The 13,852-nt window shown below is 31.9% G+C and overlaps 1 protein-coding gene and 1 long non-coding RNA gene across 2 annotated transcripts in view; both read right to left on the bottom strand.

Moving 5' to 3' along the window:
• Positions 1 to 1,385: 1,385 nt before the first annotated feature.
• LOC121121377 (magnesium-dependent phosphatase 1) lies at positions 1,386 to 2,642 on the bottom strand. The gene is made up of 3 exons (XM_040716271.2): positions 2,230 to 2,642; positions 1,790 to 2,133; positions 1,386 to 1,729 (listed from the first exon to the last, which is right to left on the bottom strand). Exons 1-3 carry the CDS (start codon positions 2,286 to 2,288, stop codon positions 1,500 to 1,502), a joined length of 633 nt encoding a protein of 210 aa, XP_040572205.1. The 5' UTR covers positions 2,289 to 2,642; the 3' UTR covers positions 1,386 to 1,499.
• A 3,773-nt stretch (positions 2,643 to 6,415) lies between these two features.
• LOC121121881 (uncharacterized) overlaps positions 6,416 to 13,852 on the bottom strand; it is a 44,106-nt gene continuing 36,669 nt past the window's right edge. The window contains exons 2-3 of the long non-coding RNA XR_011781072.1: positions 7,079 to 8,010; positions 6,416 to 7,025 (exon numbers count right to left, since the gene is read on the bottom strand). This is a non-coding gene — a long non-coding RNA (uncharacterized lncRNA). The remainder of the gene's footprint in view (positions 7,026 to 7,078; positions 8,011 to 13,852) is intronic.

Raw genomic sequence — 13,852 nt, 5'->3', positions numbered from 1 at the left:
TTATTTTGGCGTTGTAACCACACTTTTGGGTGTTTTTGAAGTATGAATGGTTACATTGTTTGGCTGAAAAAGAGGATTATTGGTATCAAGAAGATCCAAAAATGGAAAATCATTCAAGACCATTTAAATTGACTTTATTATCATCAGGAAAAACCACAGATCCCCGTTTCTATATAGTACATGTCACTTTATACTATACCCACTCGAGTTGTATTCATTTATCAAGAGAAATTATAGCTAGGGTAGTTGTTATTTTTCGATATTGGAAATAAGAAGATTTGTTGAAAATAAAAACCTGAAAAGATCTTAAATTGTAAAAACTAGGAAGATATCGGTATTTCTAATACAAATTCAAATGACTCCATTGCATTTTTCTGATAAACACTTTGCACTGAGCCTGAATTTTTCCCATTTCATAATGCTTTCATTCATAGTTATCGTTTCAAATCCTATGACATTTCACCAAGATACTAGCACATCGCATTGGCTGACGTTAAACAGTCCTTATAAGGGCTACTTGATATACAAGATTGACCACTAGGGAGTTTTCTATCTAGTCAAAACCTGACATAATCTCAAATGTTAAGCACTAATAAGAAGTCAAATTTCTGTTGAAAAAATTCAAATGACTCCGTGGCATCATTTCATTGTGATATAAACACTACCTTGAGCTTGGATTTTTTAAATTTCATTATTTTTTCACTCAAATTATCGTTTAAAATGATATTGAGTTTGCTAGCGCCTTTCATCTATAGATAAATCGTACTGGTACGACTTGTTAATGGAGTATGTGCTCGTTTATAACGGTTATAATAAACAGTTGAAACTAAAACGAGAGACAATATTAATTAATAATTATGAGTGAAAACATAATTATGAAAAGTCCTGAGATTGAAAAATGCTGAGCTTAGTAGAGTTTGATCCCCTTATTCCAAATATCACGCTAATTTCTCAATATATTTGACTCAAGAGTGGTCCTTGATTTAGCTATTTGTAAGATTCAAAGCTTTTAAAGGGCTTGCTGTCAAAGAATGGGATAAATGCTATGAATGTATTTCAAAGTCATGATTAAAAATTATAAAACCATTTTAAAATGTGTATTTCATCTTAAAAACTCGAGTTATCATTGAGCTTTAGAAAAAACGATGAAACTGAAAAAATGTATAAATTGTCAATGTCTACTATTACAAGATATTATCTCAGTGTGTCTCTAAGAAGAAATCTTTCTTTTAAAAAAAAATCAATACTTGTATTAATCAATAATCAGTAAAGACTCATAATACTAAAAAAGTATCCATTTTTGATCTTGGTGTACTAAAACACATCAACAGGAATTCTTTTAAAATTTTATGAATGATGAATACCATGAGATGTAAACACATAACAAGACTTTACACAATATATTAGCAAATGAATGGGAAGAAGACACATTTACAAAATATGGAGTGTGTGCTTAGTTGGTTAATGGAAAAATCACCCAAAAAATATGACAAAGTCTCTTATTTTTTCCTCTTCTTGGGATCATTCACTATTTCACCCGAAGTTAAGGGATATTTGCTTAACCCCTCATCAAAGAGTTTTTTGGTTAATCCATTTGGAGTATGAACCGCAGTAACTCCAATCTTTGATACATCATAGCAATGTTGTACTTCGTTATCGAAAAATATAATTTCCTTCAGATCAACGTTACAATGCTTGGCAATGGCTTTCAGATGTGTAGTTTTATTACCTACAAGGATTGTAAAATAGTTTTTTAGGAATTTGTATATTGATGATATTATTGTCTAACCTTTGTAAATTTCCATATTTTGAAAAACATCACTTAAATATAGTCCGTCCTCAATTTTAAACTTCTTGATACATTCACGAGCCCAGGACGGCTCATCGCATCGACTTGCAACGTTGATTTGAGCATCTTTGTAGAGAGGATTTTGTTTTAATTCCTTCATTATTAGCCTTGTATCTCCTAATAGATGAACAATGTTTCCTCCTTTGTCAACCAAGGTTTCTCCATCATTTGTAGTCTTGAATGGAGCTCCACCGCCTCCCCAGAGCTCATACATCTCCGGCTCCCAAACACAGCCATCTAAATCAAAGGTAAATACTTTGGGACAAGATGACATGTTGAACAACCTTAAAATATTTCGCAAATTTAATTACAAATATCATGAAACACGAATACCGAATACGAATAAGGAGATCAAAATCCTCACGAGAAGTAGTTCTTACTTTGTATGTAGTTTCAACTGATGTTGAAGACGAAATGGGAGAAGGAGAACTAGGTTCATGAGAAAGCAACTTGATCAAATTTGCATGATTACTATTTTTTTACTATTCTAGCTGAATGAAAGTTTATTTTCTTTTCCCGAAAAATGTAAACAAACAAAGGTTTGCCAAAATTTTAATACAATAAATAGTAAATGCTATAGCTTAGTTCATTAAACTAGAAATCAATAATTTCTCAATTAATAATATTTTGTGGCCAGGACTAAGTGTAATTTAATTAACTATATTAAATTAAAGATATTTAACTAATAAAAAAGTAACGCAACTTTATTTTTATAAGCGCACAACCTCTTGAATTTAATTTTAGACTCAAATTCATTTCTTCTCACACATTTATCTAGATGTAGGTGTTGATCAACTCAGAAATTATCATATCTATACGACTCAACTCAATATTTTATATTATTTGGTTCGATCACTCAACCTCATCAAATCAAAGTACATGTACTGAATTGTATAAGAACGTATAAATAATTGGAAATACCATTTTGAACGTATTTAGCAGGGGTTGTTCCTTAATATGGAACTTGAAATCTGTCACGTCCCTGTACCGTCCAGTCTTTTCCCGTATATCCCTGTCTTGTCCCTGTTATCGGTCTAGCAAAAGTCTTAAATTGTAAAGCGTCCTCTACAGGCAATATTTTCACTAATATTATAGTAAAGTATATCAGTTTACTAAAACTTTAACTGTCTTAAAACATGTGAATGTTTTGCCATTATTCTTAATTTAAATTAGCATTATTAAATCTATGAAAATAGATTTCTGATCAATTTATTGGCAGATATCTAATTTAATATATCACATAAAATTTTTCAAATGAATCGGTCTAGTTTAGAAGGAGTTATTATCAAATTAGATGGGTTTCTTAAGATAATTTCCAATACTTTACTTTACAGCTTTCAAACTGGATAATTTAAACTTTGAAGTAGTAAATTCATAGCTGTAAGTCTAACTATTTTAAACGTTGTTACCCAACTCAGTACATGTACTTTATAATACATGCTTTAAATACTATAAAAATGTAACCCTTTCTGGAATTATAATTATGATATTATCTAATGTAGCAAAGTCCTAAATACTATGGATATATCCCTCCTAAAATTATGACGTTCCGTCTGATCCTTCCCTAAATTTTAATTGATGACACTTCCGAATCGGACGCAAATACTGTCCCTTAAAGTAGGGATGTACAGATGCACCGAAACCGTCAAGAATGGAGTTCTTTTTAAGTATAGGAATTAGTTATCAGAATCGGCTAATAATGCCGATTCCTCCTGTAATGTATTCGTGTCTCCTTACCTCTTATTCTCTTATTCCTTGCATTGTCTTGTATACATATATATCTTTATAAAGTACTGCCTTTACCTCTTTATAAGTAGTATTGTTTTGTATAAATAAGAATATAATTCTTCCTACTAAACAAGGCTTGTGTTATTCCTCCATTTCTTTCCTCTCCTCAATTCTCTCGATCCTCCTGGATTCCTTTGTATAAATAGTGTGTGTCTCCTCAGCCTCGTCAAGACATAACAACTCCGAGACCATTATATATTTTTAAGTAAAAAAATTATATATATAAATATATAATTTTATTACGTCAAATAAAAAAAGAAGTGAAGATCAAAGTATGAGGGTCTTTAGAAAAGTCTGTGCAAATCCGTAGAGATATTAATACAGGCAATCGAGATTAGGTAAGGCAAAACGCCTCAAGACACTGAAAATAAGCGTAAAAATTTGATAAACATTACGGGGGTCTGCACCTTCGATTAAAACAGTTTAGGAGTGGTTTCAAAATTTTCGGAGTGGCCATTTGGGTACAAGTGATACTTAACATTCTGGACTCCCTGTTGAGGTTACCATTCCAGAAATAATTGATAAAATCCATAATATGGTGATGGATGCCAGAAGAGTGAAGGTACAGGAGATTGACTATGTTGGGGGCATTTCGAGTTGGAACCCTAATTCAATTGATTTTGCGACCACAACTGCTGAAGTGTGAGCTGGTGTATTGTCATTATAGAAAAGTTTTTCTTGCAGCTTGGTTTTCAAACAGTCCAATATCGATGAATAATATGCATCTGTAATAGTTTTACCCTTTTCCAGATAGTAGATGATGATTATTCCTTGCAAATCCAAAAGGCAGTTGCCATAATCTTTTCGCCCGATACTTTGATTCCAACGAATGCCAAACAGAAATATATACACTGATCTGCCTGAAAGTTGGTGTGTGTTCTTCCAAGAGGTGCTACTAACTAAACATAACCTCGATAAGGGCAAGTAGTGCCATTTCTCGGGCTTTGTATGGAATTTTCAAACGACCCACGTTTAGGTCCATCCATTGAAAATGAAAGTGTATTCAGTAGTGCGAACTATATATATGAACCAACCAGAAATAAATTGACTCCTGTGCACGGGGAGGAACTAATTTTTAAATAATTTTAATTTCAAAATATTAACAACGAACTATTATTATAATCATAATTATGCTCTTTTTTTATGTCTTTTCTTGTCAAACCCTAATTAATAAAAAGTAAATCATTTTTTTGTTTGTTCATGAAATTCCTTTAAATTTAATATAAATAAGAAATCAGTTTGGAATCGTTCATAAAGAAGTTATCGGAATCAGAATTGGCTGAAATTTTGGTATCAGTACATCACTGCCATAGAAAAATCTTTGATAGATAACAAAAAGAATATTTAGTTTTAAGTAATTTCTAATCTTTTTTTTTTTTTTAATTTTTGGAGGGTGGAAATAAATATAAGACATGCATGGGAGCCCGAATCAGTTGAAAAGTTGAGGTTACAACAAAATTAATTCCTTAGTATTTACAAGTATATTGTCCTCTTATGAGGGAGATAAGCCCTTTGCTCATACCATTTCAGCAAACATATCATATAAATTCAAAATCTCAAGTCTTACTCATAATGACCAGGGGGTTACCTGCAGGGGCCCCAGAACCTAAATACAGTCCAACTTGTAAAAAGCTGTCTGGTAATGGAAACTGAAAAGGAGTTACTGCGGTGACACGCTTAAAATAGGTGGTGTTGGACAAGGTTTGACTGATATCTTTTAAAGAATTAGCAAGGGTTCTATTATGGATAATTTTAATACTAAATATCAAGGCTAATAGAAATACATGGTTATACCATAGCGCATGCACGACTGATGTTTGACGTCATGAACTATGAGTACTTGCGTGTTTTTTCATAATCTGCCTAACTTGGCCATCATTCAGTACGATACATCCGTAAATTCTAGCAAGCCTGATTATATGATGATCTAACCTTGTTTTTCTATTAACCTTGCTACATATATTGACAAGCCAGATAAAACTGAAATGAATATTGAAAGCGCTTTTCTGTATTAATAAATCAAATTTTCTCTGGTTGAATGTTTGAATGAAAATAATGCTATTTTGTTGCATTGAAATAGAAAGTTAGTCATGTAGATAAAATCTGCAAATAGTTTTGCATGTAACATCAAGTGTGCATACAGGGTGTACTGTATATAGCATATTTCTATCAAAAAAATTACAATTTAGTCGTAGTCATGAAATCTTGGAGGCTTATTGCATGTAGCTCTGATATTTTTTTTTCGTACAACAAAATATATAGGGTATTTTTGTGTTAGTGAAATAACGTCGTCTTTCTTCCTCTTTTCTCTCACCTTAAGTCCACTGGTAAAAAAACAATTCGAATTCATCATAGGTAGAAACAACATTAATTTAATATGAATGCTATACATCCCATTCAATTAAAATGCACACATTTTAAGTCATTCCATGTAAAAAAAAAATGAATGAATTCAAGTAATTCAAGTGATTTCACGTGAAGAAAGACTCATTTTAAGCCCAAAAAAATAAGTGCAAAGATACATTTATACTACAATATATATATATTGGTCCGTGCAAATGAGTTGAGACTTAACTTTAATGACTTATAACTCGGAGTTGTGTGATTGCTGAGAAAAAAACTCTGACGGTTCCAGATAGCTAACACTGTCAACGTTATTATTATTTTAAAATCAAGTTAACGACCATGGCTGATGAGGGAAAGATGATTAAGGAAGCTTCACTACTGCGCGCCGGACTCCCTTCGCTGATCCCATCAAGGCTACTAGATCATCCCAGGCTACAGTTTTTCGATTCCAGAAATGCTTACATGGTTGCTACAATATGACCACAATGCCCAAGAGTGGTAGGTCAAAAAAATTGACTCAAATGAGGTAAAGGTAGCTTTTCAAGCCAATTCCGAGATGTCTTTGTCTGATTTTGCAAAGAACAAGGCTGTCAGCCGCTCTACAGTGTCCAAGGCCATCAAGAATGAGGGTGATACTCCTTTACGAGCTCGTGAGTAGCCGCTCCTCACAGAGGCCTACCTCAAAAAACATTTAAAAACACCAACAACATGAAATTCTGGATTCTGGGAAAGTTAGTTTTGAAATACAAAAACATTTATGTCGTTAAATTTGATTCCAAGAGGACTTTCAACTTGAAGTCGAAATTAAATGTACCAAAAAAAAGTCCCGTATGAAAAAGGGCCACGTCAAAAATATGATAATCAAATGGAACTATGAGAATAGTTGATTGATCCCATAAGTTCTAAATATACTAATATTAATAAATAATTAAAAATTATTACTTCTTTTTAAATAATAGATATTTATTACAGTTTACAATGTTTGAAATGACCACTCCTTCATCCTTCCTTTTACAACGGTTCCAATGGCCGAATCTAACTTCTTACAAATTTATTTATATTAAATAAATAAAAACTAAGTAATAATAATAATACCTGTATGATTTATGAGATGATTTAACTACCTTCATAATATCCAACGTCTCATAATTTAATTCTAGTCGACCTTAATACACATGTCTCATGTTTACTTCCTCACCCAACTCTGCATCATTCATCACGTTTTTTCGATTACATACTTCAAAACATAGAACTTTGTTCAATTCGTTTTTGTTTGCAGTTAGCCTGTTCTCAAAGGTTAACATTCAACGGGGTTCCTGAGTCGAAATAATCTCCATTGACCAATTAAATCCATGAATAGTTCCAGATGAACCAGCTCTTCCTCATCTCCGAGGAATACCAAAACATCCATTATACTTGATCCATATCACTGTGTTTCTTGGACGATAAGTTTTTTCAAGAGCGTGTAAACGATAACTGTTAGTGTGACTATTACTTTTGTGTTTGTAAATAATTATGAAATTGCGATATGCTTCATGTAAGGAGCAGAACTCTCCTCATTAATTATTATGATTCTTCATCTGGAGGGGGGGCGTATGTGGCTACCACTCTATGTATCCGGTAGCGTCCTCTATACAGATAAAGGATAATCGATCATATGTACATATGGTGTCAGGAAAAAATGGTAAAGGAAAAAATGTCAAGATAAAATAAAGGAAAAGTTTATAAATGGAAAAAATGGCAAGATTCTTTTAAACTGATATAATATCTATCACCAATATAATATATAATAAGAGAAAAGAAAAATAAACAAACCCGACAGTGGTTCCAATGGAAGGAGTGATAATCACTTAATTCTCCGTTATTACTTACAATATCATTAAATGTGATGAACTACTCATATTGGGCAAGATTCCCCACCCAAGGAAGGAGTCGACTCTTCTCTTTTGAGGCTTAGCTTGGTTTTCTTCCTCAGATAAAGTTTCAATCTGCCATCATTCCCGTAGAAATTGAAATTACAGCATCTCCTGTTGAGGATAAACATTTTTTGTACTAATTATTTGAGAACATGGAAGTATTTCTGTCTGATATGTTTCAACATTAAAATAATAACTAATGTATCATATTCATGCTGCCATAATCATTAGTAAACATATTTATTTTATCACAAAACGATAGATATAACTTTTATAATTTTTTTTATAGATTTTTTCCCATGGAATAAGATCTAAATTACTTGAAAGTTACGCCTTTTTTTAACATCAATAAGCCGAAAATAACGATTGAAATTACTAATTTGATTATATATATTTTATTCATAAAACTAACTTTTTAAGGGCATTTGAAAAAATATTAGTGTATTTATGATCAAAAGAAGTGGACTAATACCCACCATGATCAAAAGAAATAAAAAAGATTGTATTTCTCTGTAATTGAAAGGTAAACCTGAGTTAAATAGACACAATAGTTTCACAAATGCCAAAATTTTAAAATACAATGTAGTTAAGAGAAATATAAGGCACCTGAAATCTTTTAGGGCCTGAAACCTTCCCATAGAGTTGGTTCTAACTATACGTATCTAAATTGACCAAATTAGATAATAACATAAGTGTCGAATACATTTTTTTAGAGCCGTTTCTGTCGTGATAAAATATTTATTTACATTTATTCAATAAATAAATAAATTGATGGAATTAACCATTGACAAAGGAATTTACATTAATATTTGTTTTACAAGTTAATCAAGTCGGAGCTGAATTCTCATTCTAAATTGAAATGAATGAATATATAGAGTTATAATATTCATATTCTTTGATAAATATCACTGAAGACCATTAATATTTATTACAAACGTAGTTACATATTTAAATGTCATTGATCCATACTAGAAAAATACACTTAAAAATTCGTTGAAAGAGCCTATAAGTCACTTTTTATGGTTCTCATACTTGGCTTGATACATTGGAAGTATGAATTCAAGTCCTAGATAAACAACTTTGAAAATTCGAGTCCTTTAGATAACTACGTCATCCAACCTGTTTCGTTCTCTTTTGACTAAAAAGAAGGTTTATGAAGAGACGAAGACCATCGTTCTATTTCAATTTCAGATTGCTTCAACTGTACCGAGCTTAACAGTTTTCCTCGCACTCTCCAACGACTCGACCTTAAACCACTCTCAGTGGTTTGTCGCATTATAGCCAACCACCTCTTCTTCTGACACATCCTGGATCATCACGAAATGGAAATCGCTGCTCTTGCATAGTATTTTGCAATTACTTCTACGTCAATCCAAGAGGCTTGTCCAATATGAGTAGTTCATCACGTCTACTGATATTGTAATTAATAACGGAGAATTAAGTAATTATCACTCCTTCCATTGGAACCACTCTCGTGTTTGTTTATTTTTCTTTTCTCTTATTATATATTATATTGGTGATAGATATTATATCAGTTTAAAAGAATCTTGCCATTTTTTCATTTAGACACTTTTCCTTTTTTTATCTTGCCATTCTTTGCGCTGCCATTTTTTCTTTTACATTTTTTCCCTGGTACATATATATCAATATAAGTTGAACAGGTTAATTCTAAAAGTTATTAGAATATACTTTTCGAACCTAACCCGGCGCAATAGATTGAAAGGACTTTCTTCTAACATTAATTAGTTTTTATAACTTTTTTTTGTATGTTATGGAAACCGAGGAGGTAATAGATATCAATAAATATAACCTCTATGAAATTGTAATAATAAGGTTTCATGGTATAACTTTCATTTCTCCTCTCAATAAATAAAAAACAAACAATCTCTTCAAGTTGTGATTGCTTTGGGTTTATTTTTCAAGTTCACGAGAAAAAACCCAGAAAATATTACTTTGAAATAGGGTTGTTACCTATGAGTAAGGGTGATAATTTTGGTAAGAATAGAAAAGCGTGCGAGGAAGAAGGAATAAATACACATGGCATCATTGTTTAAATAGTATACATCTTATTCAATGAAGAACGTTGTCATTCCCGCCTTTATTATTCAATATTAATATAATATTAGATGCTGATAGTCGATAGAGAACTGAATAAAATGCCTAAAATAACGTCGCCTTCTGTCTGGATTTCTGGAAATGGAGGCCCAGGAATTTGGAAAATACTTACCGGATGAAAAACAGATGGCTTGTCGGATTTGTCGATATAAATGTACCTTTAGTCCCCTGTCTAGAATTAAACACCACTCCTTATCCTCATCTCATATCAAGAGCATGGATGTTCATCTAAAAAATCAAGTTAATGATGAATACATCAAGTCAGACTTTAACTCTGATCTCACAAAGATGCTTTTTGGATGTAATTATACCCTTATTCATTGCTAATTATCCTTCGTGCAAAAAAATCATTGAAAAAATACAGGGGTAAACCTGTCCCTTCCCGAGGAACCATCATTAAATTAATGGAGGATGTTGGTACTAATGTCATTTATAGAAATACATATAAAAATGTTTTGAGTCATCCACACCAAATGACGATCAAGTTATCAGTAAAAAGTATAAAATATTTACTAATTTCGAAATGGAACTCTGAATTTTGTACCATCTAACAGTAAGTATTCATTTTTTTTAAATCTAACCATAAAATATGATTCTATTTTAGCTAAAAATATCAAGAATGATAATACACAACTCATTACTTGACAAAAACAAGTGCTTAAATGGTCACAACAACGGGAGTTGTAGCTTTGGATTGTTCGCAACTAGTTTTTCTGAGACTAGTTTCTTCACTTAAAGACTTGGGTATGATCTTTATATTACTTTTTTGTCACTTAAGGATTCGCTATGGTTCATAAGCTCCATGAAATGGTGTTCAGAAAACTCATAAAAGGCAAAAACAACTGCTTAAATGTTACCAACAACGGGGTAGTTCCATTTGGTGTAGCATTATAATTAGCAATTGTGTGTATCCTTCAAGATAATAGTATGTTGTTATATAAGCATAAATAACGGGGAAAATATATTTTTTGATGCTCTTAATAAAGAGTAATATCGCCGGACATTACTACATAATTAGCTTTTGCTCTAAATCTTTACGATGTAATGTTAGAAAACTACATTAAGTCAAGAATAGTTGCCTGAATTGTCTTATCAGTTATAAAGGAGTCTTATTTTTATATCTAAGATAAGTAATTAAGGCTTAAAATTTGATTGTATGGATTAACTTTTTTTTTTTTTAGATAAACATGAAATAAATGAAATTGGGATTCTAAAAGCTGTTCGTACTAAGATTGGAAGAAGATATAGATTTAAATCTAACCTTATTTTATGATTTTGACATTTACTTTATTATTAATAATTATTTAAATTTCATCGGTAGAGATATATATATCATGTGCACCATTGTATATGCAACTTGCACATGAGGAAAAAAACCTAAAGTTATGACATACTTAACTGAATCCCGATGTCAGAACAAGAAAATATTATTTGGATCAATCTATTATTTCAATATTCTGTATTTATAATTTATTGTTATTATTAGTTATATGATTACAATTGTTTAATTTTGTATATTTAACCTAAATGTATGATGGTTTATTTTTTAGTATGTAGATTATATTTAATTTAAGCCTTCTATTTTAAACTTGGAACTTCAAATATATTTCGAAATACTCTTACTTTGTCGTTTTATTAGTTATTATTCTGAGAATATGGTTCATAATAAATTACAATTTCATGGAGTGTGACGTTTCAAATCTACTGTAACGGATAAAAACCGTCTAAGTCAATTATACGTAGTATATCTTTATTAAATATTTTGTAATAAATCTTTATTCAAAAACATAATAACTGATTCTCACTGATGTGATTATCAGTGAGAATCACATCAGTATTTTAAACAATGATACCATATGTCTTTATCCCCCCCCCCTTCTTCTCGCACACGTTTTTCTCTACAATATTATCAACTATACCTATGAGTAACTATAGGCCATGACTCATAAGTTTTTCCTTTCTACACTTGTTGTAGTAAAAAAGTGAGAAGAGGAATATTAGTTGATGTTAACTATTGAACATTGTTTATTATGAGGATCACCAAGGATGTCTTAATAAAAGTTAGATGAAAATGTTTTTATACAATTATATGTTATAATTTAAGAATTATCAAGAAAGTTAACAAAAATATCACTTATTACAGGGCTGAAATGATAATTTTGCCGATCTTCTGCTGTTTTTATTCCTAGAATAAAGACAAACTTCATCATTTTTCGACTTAACAAAATTTTTCATATTCACATTAAATACTTTATCGCAATAACAAATATTAATTCTTCAAATTTGTGGACAGATTCAGATTCATGATCGTGGAGAAGACTTGTTCATTCATCGGACTTGATTATCAGACATGTAGGAGTGCCAATATCCTGACAGAAGAAGAAGCATTACAAAATTTTCCCCAGAGATCAGAGTTTTTCATTATGCACAATGAAAAGTTAATGACATATGAAATTGTTAAGAAAAGGAGATTCGAAGGAGTAATCAGTCCTCCTCTATTTATCATTTCTATTAGGCTTACTTTATCTTCTTCTTCATCCTTAGACATTGAATCTTCCTTACATCCAACGAGCTCTCGTTGACTAGCAGTTTTCTACAATTAGGACAAGGGCATTTCTTTTTTTAAACCGATCGAGCAATGAAGCCCCCAATGCTCACTGTCCTAACGGTATTTAGTGCAGTGAAAAATCAACTTCTGTAGAAAAAAGTGCATCACATATTTCTATTGCAGAATTGAAGTCCCTTTCAAATTCAAACTCATTCTCTTTGTCAAAGATTCCGGATAGCTCATTAATTGGGACTTTGGTATACTTTAAAAAAGCTCTGAAGCGTAAAGGTCTTTCTGCCTCGAGGAGTTGTCTTATAGAGATGTAGTTAGCACCTGCCATCATACGATATCGAATACGAGTATTTTCTTTTATTCTTTTCTGAGGCCATTTGTTCCCATTCTTCCAGAAAGATACATAGAACAATCTCGAAGAAAAGTTATTGTGGAGGAGTCATGATGATATATAGCCTCTCTTAGCGGTGCTTAATTGTTTAACATTTAGGTGGTTCCACCATTCTCTAATTAAACGAAGAAAGGGGATAGTCAGACTGAAAGGAAGGATCCCATAATTAAAATATTATTCCAATCCGGTGATTGTAATTTCTTGAAAGACTGAATTGGCTAGTTGTACTGATGTCATCTCTGAAGTTGTGGGTGTAAGACATTTTTCCCATAATAAGGGAGCAATTTTTGTTCCTTTTCTAATTTCGATGTGATAAAGTTCTTTTATACGATTGAATTCAGGCCATCCTATGTCTTGACAGCGGAACTGAGGTGAAAGAAAAGATTCAGAAATCATCCAATTGTTACATATAGACTTTAACAGGTGTGTTGGCTCAAGGATTCTAAAAAAAAATTCGTTCTGTGCTGAGAGGATGAGAATATATTCCCTCTGAGAAGCATTCATAACCTCGATTTGTGGCATGATTATAAAACCCAGAAGTCACAACATAAAAGCCGATTGCTTCGAGTTCTCGGTTTTGTGTTTCTTTTATTTATCACTATTCAAATTGTAACTCTCTTGTATATAACAAATGACGTAAAGTAGCTCCCAAGAGATCATCTTATTCCACACACAACTGTCTTAGCCACTTTGCGACTATCACTCAACCCGGATATCTTTCCTCCAGAAAAGTCCACTCTCTGAGCACAATAAACTTCATCAAGGTAAAACAATAATCCTAATTGTCCTGCACTTTTCTAATGGTATGAACCCATTGTCTTCGCCTAGTCGGATCAGACGGGAGCCGATGAGTAGAAACGTCAGGTAGTTTAATCCGACCTGGTTGG

The sequence above is a fragment of the Lepeophtheirus salmonis genome, chromosome 7, assembly GCF_016086655.4.
Source record: "Lepeophtheirus salmonis chromosome 7, UVic_Lsal_1.4, whole genome shotgun sequence".
NCBI classification, from domain to species: domain Eukaryota; kingdom Metazoa; phylum Arthropoda; class Copepoda; order Siphonostomatoida; family Caligidae; genus Lepeophtheirus; species Lepeophtheirus salmonis.
The sequence above is the reverse complement of the archived record's forward strand: the minus strand, read 5'-3'. Positions and strand labels throughout refer to the sequence as shown.